The sequence below is a fragment of the Cetorhinus maximus genome, chromosome 29 (assembly GCF_964194155.1).
Source record: "Cetorhinus maximus chromosome 29, sCetMax3.hap1.1, whole genome shotgun sequence".
Lineage (NCBI taxonomy): Eukaryota > Metazoa > Chordata > Chondrichthyes > Lamniformes > Cetorhinidae > Cetorhinus > Cetorhinus maximus.
This window is the reverse complement of record NC_135907.1, coordinates 16,700,690-16,716,212: the sequence shown is the minus strand read 5'-3', so window position 1 is coordinate 16,716,212 and position 15,523 is coordinate 16,700,690. Positions and strand designations below refer to the sequence as shown.

Sequence of the window (15,523 nt, the reverse complement as noted above, 5' to 3'; positions counted from 1 at the left end):
TGCTAGCTGGATATTAAATCTAATTAATTCCAGGCACTTTACTGAGCACAAGGAACCAGAGAAAGAGAGACTTGGTGGGGTGACCAAGGTCGGCTAACATCTTTGGGTTCTCCCAGATGTTATTGGGCCACCTGTGCAAATCCAGTACTTTCTGTTGCTCCTCTTTATCCCCACGTTATTGCGAGTTTTGTGTTGTGGAGTGGTCCATGGGAGGTGGGTTGAGGTGTCCTCGGACTCATTTTGCACGGCTTGGCAGAAGGGAAAGGTTTACCCCACTCAGTCGTCAATGCTGAATCCAAATCTTGGCCTCAGAAGATGGCCTGGCAGGATGCAGTGTGCTTCTCTGTACAGATTCCCCAGGACTGTTTTAGCAATAATAATAACTAAAAATGCTGGAAATACTCAGCAGGTCAGGCAGCATCTATGGAGAGAAAGAGTCAACGTTTCAGGTCAAGATGACCTTTCATCAGAATGTTCTGTTCCTGTCCTGTTCTGATGGAAGGTCACCTTAACCTGAAACGTTAGCTCTGTTTCTCTCCATCAATGCTGCCTGTCCTGCTGAGTATTTCCAGCATTTTTTTGTTTTTATTTCAGATTTCCAGCATCCGCAGTACTTTGCTTTTGTATTTGTGCCCCCAGACCTGCTCTCTGCTTTGGCTGTTTAAAGCAGGTGCGATTGATCTCACTGCACATGCGGTGTCTCCTAGGTACGGCAATGACGAATCTGCGCTACCGTTCCTGCTGGAGATTCTGACGGTGTTGCCAGAGGAGGTGCACAGCCGCTCGCTGCGAATTGGCACCAATCGAAGGACCGAGGTCATTGAGGACTTGGCTTATCACGCCAGCATGGTGATCGGCTTATTGGTGAGCCACTGTGGGTAGTGAATTTCATTGAACTGTGGTACTTAAATGTCCACTTGTCTCTGTGTGCAGAAGAAATCAAGATGCCTGACCGGTCGCCATTAGTCACTTCCCTCTCCTTTAATTTGTTGGCTTTTGGGGCACAGTTCCACAGACACAGGTATCTTGTCCATGTAGCCACTCTTACACACAAGCCAAAGCTGTGAAATGTTGGCGAACGTTTCAGCCAGTGAGTGTCACAGTTCAGCTCTATCCTGTCCTTACCGGAAACCCAAGTGTCTGGCCATTTTGCAGAAATCCTTAGACAGTGATCGGTAACTGCATCCTTGATTAATTCTGCACCAAGGCCAGTTCCAGTAGACCAGTGCTTCCCAAACCTTTCCCAGTGTAACCCTATTTTAATGCCTCAGAATTCGTACCTTCCCTGGAGTGAAAATTTGGGGGGGTACGAAAGCTGTTGGGAGCATGGGAGGCTTCAGTTGTGAGTGAGGGGAGGGGAGAGAAGCTTCAGTTGTTAAGGGCTGGGGAAACAGGGGTTGAATGTTGGCAGAATTGATGAAAAAGTGGGGATTTCTGCAGAAAAAAGCAAGCACCTACCTTTTCACAGCCTTTTGTTTTTTATGCAGCAATCAGGCCTCAGAGAGCAGCCCGTTGGGCCACACCCATCAATAGAAAGAAATGCGCGGATTTAAAGGGGCCTTACAGTTGTCAAATCTCAGTCCGAACTCCACCGCAGCCATTGCTCCCTTGGAGTTCACTAGCCCAAAATCCATCACAACCCACAGATTGGGTAGTCCTGCGGTAGACCATTCAATAAGCATGCATGTTGTCAAGCACCACCCCACCCAGTGATAGTTGGCTCTCCTTTGTCGTCACATTTGTGCTAAATGGTGGCTCCAATGATGCATCTTAAACCAAACCTTGGGTATCTAAGGAGGAATGGCTGAAGACTGACCAGCTTCATTTCACCCTGGACCCTCCATGTTGGCGACAAAGTGTTATATCTGGATTGAGTTTAAATACAGAATTCATGGCTGTGTGCAAAAAAATAATACTAATGTTATATCCGAACAGAACTACTATCTGCAGATTTAATGTCTTACTGTTTGCATTATGTATAACTCGGGTGTGGTGTTCAAAGGTTAATGGAGATTGCAATAGTTTTGATCACTGAAGGGAGATGGGGAGGAATTTCTCAGCTTTTTTTTCCCCCTAGACTAACTTGGGTTTTTCATCCTCATTGCAGCTCACAGGCAACCACGTGATTTCAGGTGGGGTGGGGAGTGTATATATTATGATGGATGACGTCGCAGTTGTGTGGGAGAGGTGGGATGGGCCAGAGAGGGTCTTTTCCTCTTCATTGCTAATCATCTGTTTGTATAGTGTCAGCTTTGGGAGACAGATCAGAGGTTAATGGACCTTGCTAGGGGCTGGTGCTTCTCCTTTAACCTCCCCCCAAAATATCTGTTGCCAGGAAACCCTTTAAGGCGTTGAGTGGTGCAAGTGAGTTTTCTTGAGACAAAAACAAAAATTCTGGAAAAACTCAGCAGGTCAGGCAGCACCTGTGGAGAGAGAAACAGAGTTAACTTTTCAAGCCCCATATGACTCTTCTTCAGAACTGAAGAAGAGTCATATGGACTTGAAATGTTAACTCTGTCTTTCTCTCCACAGGTGCTGCCTGACCTGCTGATTTTGTCCAGCATTTTTTGTTTTTGTTTCAGATTTCCAGCATCCGCAGTATCTTGCCTTTATCTTAGTGAGTTTTATTGAGGTTGTGTTTTGTGAAATTTGACTTTGTACACGGGAATTTTTCAGACAGCCTATATGGAACGCTGCAGTCACGATGAAAAGTTGATGATTAAAGTCTTCCGATGCCTCATGAGCTGGATTAACCTGGGCATCCTGCACACTGATCACATTGCCAACAGCCATCTACTGGTAGCACTCTTCCAGGTCCTTGTGAGTATGAACTCAGCAACTAATCATCTACCTTAAGTCACAACACAAGAGTTCCGGTTTTAATTGAAGAAAAGTCCAGCACCTCCACGACTTTACCTATCCTTTATTCTGCGCAGTTCCCTTCACTCTGCTTCTTTTGATGTCTCTGACCTTCTCTTGTTTTTTTCTGTATCCTTTAATGGGATGTGAGTGTCGTCAGCATTTGTTGACCATCCCAAATTGCCCTTGTACTGAGTGGCTTGCCAGGCCATTACAGAGGGCAGTTAAGAGTCAATCACATTGCTGTGCGTCTGGAGTCATGTGTAAGCCAGACCAGCTAAAGATGGCAGATTTCCTTCCCTAAAGGACATTAGTGAACCAGGTGGGCTGTGGGTGCAGTTCCGTAGACAACAGTCAAGAGCAGGAACCCTGAGTTAGTTCCCCTCTCTACAAAAAATGGGTACCAGGGCTGATGTAGCATCTGAACAGTACTTCATGCCCGTGTGATCTGATCACTCTGCATAGACTGAGGAATGAACCTGTAACCTACTGGTTGGTATGGCAGTACCTTTACTCGTAAGGCCAGGCATGTTTCTTCCATTGGGTGTTGTGCCATCCACATCCTGCAGCTTGGGGAATTTGTGCCCTTTGGCATCACACCATTCTCACCCAGCATCTGCTTGGTCCCTGTTGTAATCTTTCTTGACTGGAACTGAGCTCAGGATTGTTTACAGCCTCCGCGTCTGTATTGATATTGCCTTGAACCTTTAGCTACATGTTCTGCATCAGCTGACCAGTCGTGGATTTGAACAGGAAGAAATAAATTAAGCTCTGGTTAGAGAGGAGCCCATAGTTTGCTGGAATGTGGGTTGGATGAGTCAGCCAGAATGTCAATGTACTTGGTTATTGAGCAAATGTCCAGTGATTTCTCCCGTGTAAAGTGAGAAGCATTATCAAGCTATTCCTGTTCACTCCTCATTGCCAACTGTCCTTTGACAGCTAATCTTGGCCAGTGTGACCCGTAGGAGACTGATCGCCTGCTCAACTATTCACTAAACTCCTGCTGGAAGGTGAGTACGCAGACACTGGGGGGAGGACTGATGCACATTGTTATCGAATAGTCTGCTAACACTCCGACATGAAGCACAGACATTTCAGCGAGTTAACTGCGGGAGGAAGGGGACTTGAGGAGAAATTCCAAGAATCAAGATGCTGAGAAAGAGAGAAAATGGGGAGAAAGTGAAATGAGCTCTTTGGGAAGGGAGCTGCCCCTGAAGGAGCTTATTACAGTCAGCTACACTGCGAGGGAGCTGGGCTATTGGAGAGAGAATTATTAGTCCTAGTTGCTCCAGTTTTAAGAACTGCCCTTTCTTCCTTCCACTCCTGAAGGCTCTGACCTTTGTGCCATATTTCATAATGTATGGGCTCATTCTTCACGTGTGAGTCTAGGCTGGTTATTGTAGCAGACTATTTGACCGTGCAGTGCGTTACAGCAGAACCTGATGGCCTTTTGACCCAGTACCCTCTCAAGTGACCAGAAGTGGAACAAACCCGAGCTGTAGATTCCAGCTCCAGCACCACCCCCCAGCCTAAACTGCTGGAGCCAGTGTATCCACCCTGGTCCAGGTGTGATCAACCAGCTCCACATAGACTGGGACCTTCTGTTCTTTGTGGCACAATGCTGCACCTGGCAGTTTTACATGCTGACAAGACCAGCCTTTGTTTTTTTCTGTGATCAATTTCTCTCCGATTGGCATTCTGGTGGCTTTGTCCTGCCAACCTGGGAAACTTGTGCCCATTGACATCATCCTTACCCTTTGCCTGGCCTCTATAATGTTTAACTCCGGATGATTTTATCAGTGTTCCAGTTTGTTTGTGGTCTCACTGACTCCGTCTGTACTGACATTGCCTCTAACAGAGCTTTGCTTTGTCCTCTGTTAAAGGAACACCCCTATTCAAGAATCTGAAGGGAAGACGTGGGTTTAATTCTGCTTAGTGAGAGGGCCTATTGTAGGATACAACATGTGGTAACGTCACTTTGGTGGGGGGAGGGGAGGAGGCATTGATCACCGATTGGATGGTTCTACCATGTGGATGAAGGATTGTCCTCTTGTTGATCCGGTTCAATTCCATGGCAGGTAAAGCCCCAGGGTGAGGCAGGGGGGGCAATTGCTGGATGGCCCAGGGAATCAAGGAAGGCAAAGTAGGGTCTCCATATCTTGACTCCATTTGAAAATTAGCTGTGGATCTCCTCTAGTAGGCTACAGCAGTAAAGGAATTGTTCACTGTAGCACTAACTCCATCCAGATTAAAAGGCTCCTGTTTCAATCGCTGGTTTGTGCAGAGGTGACTGATCTCAAGTTCAGGGTTAGCCTGCTGCCCAGGTTAGTGAGGTGAAAAAAGCCTGCCAGGGTTCCTGTCATCCAGAAACTTGTCCAGAGAGTACATGTGTTGTGAATACCATGCCTGGGACGTTCCCCGCTTGTTCACGATGGAGAGTCTCCCTGATCAGTTGCAGGGGGGTGTGGTGGTTGAACAGGCACCCCACCAAGTATCAACACCCTCACAAAGAGACAAATGCATTAGGAGGAGAGGGGTAATGACTTTTTTGTGATGTATTCTTTTTGTTGAAATGGTGTGTTTACATCTTTAAGAGGATAGAAGCTGGCAAGAAAACCACTGACCTGTGCTGAATATTTATCAGAAATGATCATTAACACTAGGCACAGGGGCTGGGTGGTAGTTAACCTGGATCAGAAAGCCATCTCCCTCCTGCCAGTGACTCTCGAGCATGGACGCTGTAATTGTTTATGAAATGCGTTGGAGTGTTTGAGATGTGATCAGGCGTGCGATAAATGCAAGTCTCTTTTTGTGTGTGTTTCTGAGTGGAATACAATGTTCAAGATAATGAGACTGTAATGCCTGGGAAATATTGAAAGAAAAACTATCCCTGACTTTCAGAGGCACAACCAAACATCCTCAAACCTGCACGAGGTGGCGAGTGACTGCGTGTGTGCAGCACTGTATGCAGTGGAGGGCTTGCAGGAGAGTCTACGGCTGGCACTACAGCTACAAGAAGGGGTGACAGCACTGGAGGAGGCTTACCACACTGCAGTCGCTTGTGAGGACATGGACAAGTACGTTATAGTTAGGTTTCACACTCAACTTTGGCTTGGGCATGTGATGGTGTTAGAATGTCTTTGTGAGGATCTCCTTGGGGGATTTGATGGTTAAGGCAGCGAATACAGCCTGGATTTGATCTCTGTGCTGGATAAGCTGATGTCATCCAAGGCTGTATTTAGGCCATGTATCTATTGAAATCGCTCCCAGTCAGTGACTTGGAGGGAAGGTGGATCTTGTGGCAGGACTCGCAGCAAACAGTCTATTTTACAAAAAGCAAAATCTATTTAACAAAAAGCAAAATCTATTTAAATAGTGCACTACGGCAAAGAGTCTCTACAGAGTCTATTTAAACAGGGTGTCTAGGAAGTAAAGCATAGCTCATGACTGAAACTGCAACAAAGTTTCTTGATAAAAGCAGGTTTATCTATGTGGCAAAATGCTGAGTGGAGGATAGTTATACATATTTTGTGTGTAAAATGAATTCCAGTCACTTACAGCAATGCAGTCTCCAGGCATAATTGATGGTGGTGGGGGGGGGGCGCGGAATCACTCATTACTTCCATTCTGACCAGGAATAGTGGTGTTATATACTGCCAGATTTAGGGGTCCGGTGGTAAACCTCAATGTTCTTGTGGCCAGCGAGAGATTATTCTGGCTTCCTGCTTCCAATCTCCAGCTGGCTGGTAATTTCTGCCGGAATGTCCACAGACCTGGATATTGGGGGAGGGCCGCATTGGGTGTTACTGTGATGCCCACGTTGGTGAATAGCTGCACAGTCAAGGTCTGCACGTGAAGCCTGGCCAGAAGCCTGGGTATTGCAGTGAGCGTTACAAACACTCATGGACTCCACTGCAAATCACTACCATCAATCACAAGGCGTTTAGACCCCTTGCAAAGCATTGCTAGTAACTCTGGTGCATTCACGCTTATGAAATGGGAAAAGTTGATCCAATCAAAGTTGTTTATTTTCAATAATATAATTTAAAGAATTAAATTGTCATTTTGCTGTGGCATTTGTTTGGCTTAATTACGTTTTGCCTTTTTTTTTGCATGAAAGGTGACTTCAAAGTATCGAGTCTCCAGCTCACCATCACCAGTTAGACATTCCCAGCTGCCGAGTGCAGAAGCTCGAATGTAGTGTTAGAGAGGGAAAGTCACCCTGCTGTAAATTCTGCCATCCGGTCAACCTTGCGCCAACACCTTCCAGAGTCGCTTCAGGGTGGCACTGACTGATGCCATCTTAGTGGCAGCTACAGCCCTTTACCCGGAAGGCGCTTTAAATGCAGAACTTGCTAGTGCATGAGTAGCTGAGGCAAATAGCTTAGATGCCCTTAAGGAGAAACCAGATAAGTAAATGAGGAAGAACCGAATAGAAGTGCAAATAGGGTTAGGTGAAATGGGGGTGGGAGGAAGCTGGTGGAGCATAAACACCATTACAGACTGGTTGGGCTGAATGGCCTGCTTCCGTTCCTATATACTTCTATGAATTTGCACAGGCCTTAGCAGGTAAAGATGATTCCATTTTGCCTCGAGCATGTTTAAATCCTGTTCAGATACGTTTTAAACTGTCCATAATTCAAGATAAAATCACACTTAGGTGGTTGGTAAGTTAATTGGAAAAGTTGCTTTGGGTTTGCATAGTAAATGGAGTGAAAGCACATTTCTAGGGGCCAAGAAAAAGGGGCTCTACTTCCCATCTAACCAATGCTTTAACTGTACTTGTGAAAGCACTTGATGGGATAGTACAGAGTTTTATTGTGTATCTAACCTGTGCTGTAGCTGACTTGCAAGTACTTAAGGGGCAGTCGAGGGAGCCCTTGTACCCGAGTATCGTTTTTGACCTGAGGCTTTCTGTATTCCAGGGCATTGAACTACTGCCGGATTTTCACTGAGCTGGCGGAAACGCTGTTGGAGATGGTTATCCATTCACCGGGACAGGGACTGGGTGACCTCAAAACACTTAACCTTATCTTAAACTGTGTCGGACATGAGCAGTACGAGGTGAGTTTAGTGCCCAGTCAGTGCAGGTAGCAGTGCCCGTATATTGAGACCAAAGTTCCTTCTAAACTGTTTAACCACACGGCAACCCCAAGTCCCCATGCAGGCATGCACAAGCCTGCCCCTTTAACTTACTGCGCATGTACAGCTTCGCAAAACAATTTATAAGGGCTGTGCACGTTAACAAATCCCTGCACAATCAGAGAAAAAGTTAGTGTACATCGGTTGCGACTGTCTGCTAGTTGGACTCTTCTGCCCCTGTGTGGGTTTCAGGCTCTGCGCGTTCCATTACTCCCGAAACCAACGTGCCGAGTGAAACACAAAGTAAAAATGCAATCGGTCAAAGGATGAGGCCTAAAACTGAGCTTTTGAATTGTGCTGCTATATTGTCCTTGAACTAGCCCTTCCTACCAAGCATACGGAAGCCTGCCTCAAAATCAAACTGTAACCTCAAAATCAGACCCAGGGTAGCTACTGTAGCACCCTCACTTCTGAGCCAGTTGATTGTGGGGATCAAGTCCCAGAGCAGAGACTTCAGCACGAAATCTAGACTGACACTTCATTGCAATACCGAGGGAGTGTACTGCACTGTCGGAGGGTACTGTCTTTCAGTTGAGATGTTAAACCAAGGCTCCGTCAGCCCTCTTGGGCGATGTAAAAGATCCCATTGCACTATTATGAGGAGTTCTTCTTGGTGTCCTGGCCAATATTTATCCCTCAATCAACATTGCTAAAGAAGGTTATTTGTTCATATGGCAGTGCTGTTTGTGGGAGCTTGCTCTGTGTAGGTTGGCTACCGCGTTTCCTACCTTGCAACAGTGACTGGACTTCAAAGTATCTTACTCTCAATATATATCTCAATGAAGTGTCAGTCTAGATTTCGTGCTGAAGTCTCTGCTCTGGGACTTGATCCCCACAATCAACTGGCTCAGAAGTGAGGGTGCTACAGTAGCTACCCTGGGTCTGATTTTGAGGTTACAGTTTGATTTTGAGGCAGGCTTCCATATGCTTGGTAGGAAGGGCTAGTTCAAGGACAATATAGCAGCACAATTCAAAAGCTCAGTTTGCGGCCTCATCCTTTGACTGATTGCATTTTTACTTTGTGTTTCACTCGGCACGTTGGTTTCGGGAGCAATGGAACGTGCAGAGCCTGAAACCCACACGGGCAGAAAAGTCCAACTAGTAGACAATCGCAACCGATGTACACTAACTTTTTCTCTGATTGTGCAGGGATTTGTTTACGTGCACAGCCCTTATAAATTGTTTTGCGAAGCTGTTGAGCACTTGGCTCTTGAGATCGTGAACGACGCTACATAAATGAGCAATTTCTTAACGTAGGGTGAGCTTTACTTTGTATCTAAGCCATCATGTATCTGATCTGGAGTGCTTTATGCTCTCAATAAGAAAAGTGAGAAGGATTCTGTTTTCTAGTGGTTAAAGACCATAAAGAATTCTTCAAAATTATGCAAAAATAGTTTGGTCTTGATTGTTAGTTTTACTAAAGTACTGTGTTTGTGCAGGTGGCGGAGATCACGTTCAATTTCTGGTATCGGCTGGCCGAAACACTCCACAAGATGAAGGACCCCTCAGTGAACCAGATCTTCCGGCCGTATTTCCAGAGACTTACTCAGTCCCTCACCTTCCACTCCCAAATGGATCCCGATCACGTATGTCTCCCTGGATACATAAGCGTTCAAGTTGGTCGGTGCGTAATAAGCCCTGAGCAATGGGAAAAAGAGGAAGAGCACCACTCCCAAAAAAAGTGTAACACCTTCGATACTAATTACCTCTGCCAAGATTGTTCAATGCATTCCTGCCTTTTGTCTTTTAACCACTTTAAGGTTCCATTGTTTGCATTGAAACAGCTTGGGGAAGGGGACATGGTAGTCTTGCAAGAATTAGCAGCAGGGTCAGATCTTGGGATCAGTATTGATGCCCTTTTGATGAGTAAATGGGCATCGTGACGTGGGCTGTAACCTTTCCCTTCACAAATGTAGGTTCAGATCCAGTCCAGACTGTTGGGGGTGAGAACTTCCTGTACGCTGTTAGCCATAAAGCCCTTGTATGAATTGAGTTTAGTCTCAGCCTAGTTTCTTTTGGACTTGGGGCCCACTGCACAAAACCAACTCTGATTTGACATTGAATTGGCAAACTTGCCCGGGGGACCACAGGATGGCTGGCGTGGGAAAAGGAATAGCATCGTAGTGGTACGGTAATGGGAACTTCGGCTCTGTGCTGAGGTACGTTGTTGAGTCTTGTGTTGAGGAAGCTTTACTTTGCTTCTCTGGGTGCTGTACCTACCTGAATGTGCTCAATACACTGGATTTGTGGAAATCGAAATTCCCCAATGCTAAAACTGTGAGTAGGAAATCCACCTAATTTGGTTTGAAAATTATTTTTGAAAGTTCAGATTATGGTACAGACCAACAACGAAGACATTATTGGAGGCGGGACAGTTGGTGTTCCTCATGCCTCCCATTGCAGTCTGCCATCAGAAGTCAAAAAAGGTGCTAAATTGAGATTTTTTTCCCCAGTTTAGAGATTTTGAGGTCCAGTATGATGTGTTTTAGCTCAGCGTGAACTTTAATAATGGCGCTGACTGAATTGTTTCTGCTACAGGAGGGAGTTCTGGATGAGACTGATGACTTTTTCGAGTTCAGGCTACGGGTCTCCGATCTTCTGAAAGATATTATATTCCTCATCGGAGCTTCAGAGTTCTTCTCACGGGTGAGTAAGGAACAGCCTTCCCAACCCATGCAGTCAGAAAGAAAGCAAAAGTCACCCAATGAATAAGGACGGACGTTCAACTCGCTCATTCAGACACCCTCCCCAACATCGCAGTTATCCCACTGTTAAATCCCTGAGCCACCCTATTTAGGTGTTCAGTCCACATGCTAATCACTCTTTAAGTGACTGGTATCAATCCAAAATGTGCCTTTTCACCATTCCCACTGTGTGTTTAGTTCAGAGCAATTTTGTGAATGAATGTGGCAAACTTGCCTCTCAATTGTATTCTTCTTTTCCAGTTGTATTCCACACTGAAGGACGGCAGCCCAGCCTGGGAGGAGACGGAAGCTGTGCTTTTCATCATGACGGCATTGGTCAAAAACCTAAACCCGTGAGTATGAAATCTTTGGAGCTGCTCTGAGCCTGTTGTAATGCAGTGAGAGATTGAATTGGTTTTACTTGTGGCCAGTCCTGGGAGGAAGGAGCAGGCAGTTAATTATGGGTTTCATTCACAAATAACCCCAGCCGCCTCATTCCATCAAGCCATTCATCTCTAGGATGGTGGGAAGTTGTTGAATTTGACGCGACTTTTTTTTAATCTTGTGGGATACAGTTCCTCAACCACTGGTGGTCACCAAGCATGCAAACCCAGATGGTGACAGCTAGGGAGGGTGTTGCACCTGAGCTTAGTGTCCTGTTCCCCCCCATCTGCCTTAACTAACATGCACACGCATACAGACAAAGATCACTGGATAGTGAAGGGAGACTAGAGTACCGAGATGAGGCAACTCAATTTTTCCCACTCTTTTCCCATTTTTAATTTTTTTTTCCTTTCTTGGGTATAATGCCGGATGTAAGGTAGAATCCACTTCCTAGGCAGCCCTTCTGGATCGAGGATGACTTGCTTCCACTCTGGCGTGATGGGATCTGAGGTGGCTGATAAGCCCAATTCCACATGCAGGGAGATGGTGCTTGAAGGGCTGGGTTGATGGGTTGTTTGGAGGTTTGTGCGCTCCCTCCGACACTTTGACTTTGCCCCTGCAAGTTCCTGATGAAGTCTCTCGATGTGTTCCGTGCCTTCCTGAATGAGCCTCCTCCATTTTGATTGGTCACAAGCCAGGGTTTCCAATGGATCGGCAGGTATGTTTGACCTCATCAGGAATGCTTTGAGGACGTCCTTAAAGTGTTTCCGCTGTCCTCCTGGGTGTCTCCTGCCATGATTGAGTTCAGAGTGGAGCAATTGTTTCGTGAGCCCGGTGTCAGGCAAACAAGCAACATGCCCGGAGCTGGTTTTGAGTGAGTAGCGCCTCAATGCTGGACAAGCTAGCTTGGGAGAGGACACTGCTGTTGGAATGCCTTTCTTGCCAGCAGGATAGAGTATACCAAGATTCACATACTGATCCTGCTCTATCTGCCTACCTCCATGTGAGCAAGCACCTTTCAGATGGTGCAAACATTGACCACGTTGGAAACTCACTGTGTGGACAATTGTCTTGACAGAACCACAAACTATTAGGAGACATTTCCAATCTTCATCCCCTGACAGTTTGTGGGTGAATAAGCCTGGGATATGGAACTGTTTGAAGCAAGTCTCCTGTCTAGGGACGGTGTGTGATATGGAGGGACAGATTATGGGGATATACATGGGGAGATAACAGAATTTCTTTTAAAGGGGAGTAATGGGGTAGCTGGTGTTAATTAACGGAATAACCTGACCCTCCAAAGTTCTGTCCATTCAGTTCCCCAATGCAGTACAGATTAGTGTGTCTTTGGTTTGATCCCTAATATATCTAATATTGGAAGAGACGCCAGTAATTCAGACCCTCACTTCTGATTGCTAGCCATTGACTCTGCAAAAAGAAGTATTGTTGGGTGAGAGTAGGACTGGACTTGCCTGTGGGACTACCCGTGATCAAATATCCTGCTGACTCACTATCCAGCCTTGTGTATGAATAATGGCTGAAGGGTGCAAGCACTTGTAGAACGATACCCCAGGAGGAGTCAACGCCTTCAGGAAACTTTGGGAGATTGGGAAGCAGAGTCTGTTGTAGGAGAGGGGGAAAGCGTTGGAAGGCTGCAGAGCGAAAATAAAAGCCTGCTTAGGAAGTTGTTCTGGCATTAGTTAAAGCTGTTTTGAGTGTCAGGTGCAGGTGGGATAAACTGGCTCGACATGTGTCCCATTGATCTGCAAGCGTGCATGCTGGTGACATTAATTCTTGCATCCGGTGAGCTCAAAGAACTTAAGAAGAAAACCTTTGAAATGAAGAAAACTGATCTTTTCCTTTTCATTTAGGGAAAAGGAGCAAAGGCTGGGAGATGTTGTTCAGGCAGTGATCAGCCTCCCTGACAATACACACTTAGCGGTGCAGCATTCTGGAGTCCAATTGTTGGGCGAGATGGGGGAATACATCAACAACAACGTGCCATGCCTAGGTCAGTATGGAGTTCTCTTCGCCCTCCCCTGGTCATTGATTGTCCCTGGTGTGTACAAGACGCATTGCACCTGAGTCAATACCAGGCTTGAGGTCATTCATTGAGAGGGACGTATCATGTTGCAGTGACTTCCATCCTCCTCTCTGGCTCCTTAACCTACGTTTCCCTGATGACGCAAGGTCGAGTAGGCAAGTGTCATGTGAAGAATTGAAGGGACTGTATCTACTTGCTGCCCCTTTATTGAATGCCTTGTATACAGCTGCACTTGGAGCTTCTGTGCCTCCCTTTGTGTGCATTTTGTAATTGTGTGCCAAATTAATGGTGTTGAGTTCCTCTGAAGCCTGTCTGATTAAGGCAGTGACTAACTGAGCCATGAAGACTAGGAAATCCCAAGTTCGATGACTGATTTGTGCCGAGTTAACAAGAACAATAGTAGGATGTTACAGTTGTTCTTGATGCTCCTGGCTCAAATTGGTTAGAGTGTTCCGTCCTGGTCACTGTTCAGGAAATTGGATGTGTGCATTCAAGGTCATATCAGGTTGTCTTTGATTTCTCTAACCCCTCCCCACAACACCCTTCCATGGTCACATAGCATGCTGGCTATTTCATTCATGAAGAATGGTCAAAGAACCCCGAGAGTTACTGGTGCCTGTGAAGCTATCTTCATGTGAAAGGAAGAACATTCAGGATTAATTAATGGACGTCTTGGTCAAAATTTTGCACTTCACTAATTTTCATCTTGAGATGATCTGTTACAATGCTGGCTTTACTAGTTTTGGCTAAAGTGCCTAAAGAAGGCAGGCTATTCTTGAATGCTTCAAGCAAACAATTAGGTCGATCAAAGTCCTCGGTTAGACTGTCCTGTTGCCTACGGTCAATCACAATCTTCCCGTCGTGGAATGTTTACACCCGATTCCCAGGGTGAGTTGTAATCGCGAGTAGAAAGTTCTTGGCTGTGCAAAGAGCAGGGAGTTCTCAAATAGCTCTGCCTCATAATCTTCCCTCAACCCTAAAAATATCAGATCAACTAGTCTGTCATCTCACTGCCTTTGCACTTAAATGCTGCCAGATTTGCTTACATAACAAGTCATGATTTTCCAGCAATTAATTGTATGTGATGCACTTTAGGCATCCCAAGAGAAAGGATAAGGCACCGTATAAGTTGCACGTTATCTCTTTCTGTCAGTCCCCTTTCACTTCCCACAGTCTAAGAGCATCGTGGCAATTTGCAACACTCGACTTCTCTGGTTCAAATCATTTACCACAGCATGTAGCACAGGCTGACTGTGAACTTGCTGGTTCCGACTCAATACAGGGCTACAAAGCGCATTTTACCTCTCGGCCTAAAAATCCCTCCTATTCAGCGTTGTTAAAGATTGTAGTTGCTGATCCAGGAGTAAAGCAACCCTGGGGGGGGCTGGTGACGATTTATTGCTTCTGTTGTTTCCCTTCTCAGAGCCGGTGTTGAACTTCCTGACTCAGCGCTTAAAGCAGAAGGAATTGGCCAATGCCGCGGCCAATTCGATCCAGAACATCTGCGCCATGTGCAGTGATGCGATGACACGGCACTTTGAGGGGCTGCTGCAGGTCGCCTCATCCCTGGACGCCCTCCCCATTTCGCACGACTCCTCCATCGGACTTCTCCGAGGTACAGTAAGCGCTGGAGATCTCTTGCTTTGGTAAGCAGCATGAAACCGCCAAGCCTCACTCAGGACGTACCCTAACTCGTGTGAGTGCAGCTGTGGATGATGTGAGCTGGCTGCATTCGTCCACGAGAGAGGTGTTTAATTTAGATAATCATTAAAGTGAAAGCTAAATACCGCCATTGCTGGAAATCTGAAATATAATCAGAAAATGCTACAAACACTTAACCAGTCAGGCAGTATCTGTAGAAAGGGAAATGTTTCCGGCCGATGGTCTTTCATCAGAACTGGATTAAGCCCTGGTCATGGACCTGAAAAGCTTTCTCTCTTTACAGATACCTGTTGGATTGAGTGTCACCAGCATTTTCTGCATTATCTTTCCCTCAGCCTATTTGGTAAATATTTTCTGTTCTGTATCAGTTTCCATGATGTTGTTGACTCTAGACTTAATTGCTGTGCTAATGCTTTAATTATAGGGCAAAACTGTACTTGAGCCAATACAGCATGATGCACGCACACAGTTGAATGTCTTGGGTTGCTTACAACATGATAGATGTGTAACCACCTTCACCCTAATGCTGTGCAGCTAAAGGCAATTTTCTCCAGATCAACTTCAGAAGGACAAACTCTAGTTGTAACTGCTAAATGTTTCTGTCTGTTGAGGTGGACAGTGGAAATTTCCCGTGTGTGCTTCACTGAAGCCCTAGTTACTGCTCCTGCCCTGTTTATACTGCCACCTATTGTAACCCAGCCTCTGGGGGGTCTGATTTGTCTTGCTACTGCGTTTAAGATCTAAGGTT

At 45.9% G+C, this 15,523-nt stretch overlaps 2 protein-coding genes across 4 annotated transcripts in view; both read left to right on the top strand.

Moving 5' to 3' along the window:
• The window catches only part of LOC144669307 (carnitine O-palmitoyltransferase 1, liver isoform-like), a 534,090-nt gene that overhangs the window by 112,250 nt on the left and 406,317 nt on the right, over positions 1 to 15,523 (top strand). The window lies entirely within an intron of this gene.
• Positions 1 to 15,523, top strand: part of LOC144669302 (transportin-3-like) — a 50,628-nt gene that overhangs the window by 9,825 nt on the left and 25,280 nt on the right. For all 3 annotated transcript variants that reach the window (XM_078531657.1, XM_078531658.1, XM_078531659.1), the window contains 9 exons: positions 708 to 864; positions 2,677 to 2,820; positions 5,761 to 5,936; positions 7,785 to 7,923; positions 9,441 to 9,587; positions 10,540 to 10,647; positions 10,947 to 11,038; positions 12,941 to 13,080; positions 14,537 to 14,728. In XM_078531657.1, the coding sequence (XP_078387783.1) occupies positions 708 to 864; positions 2,677 to 2,820; positions 5,761 to 5,936; positions 7,785 to 7,923; positions 9,441 to 9,587; positions 10,540 to 10,647; positions 10,947 to 11,038; positions 12,941 to 13,080; positions 14,537 to 14,728 (1,295 nt within the window). The remainder of the gene's footprint in view (positions 1 to 707; positions 865 to 2,676; positions 2,821 to 5,760; positions 5,937 to 7,784; positions 7,924 to 9,440; positions 9,588 to 10,539; positions 10,648 to 10,946; positions 11,039 to 12,940; positions 13,081 to 14,536; positions 14,729 to 15,523) is intronic.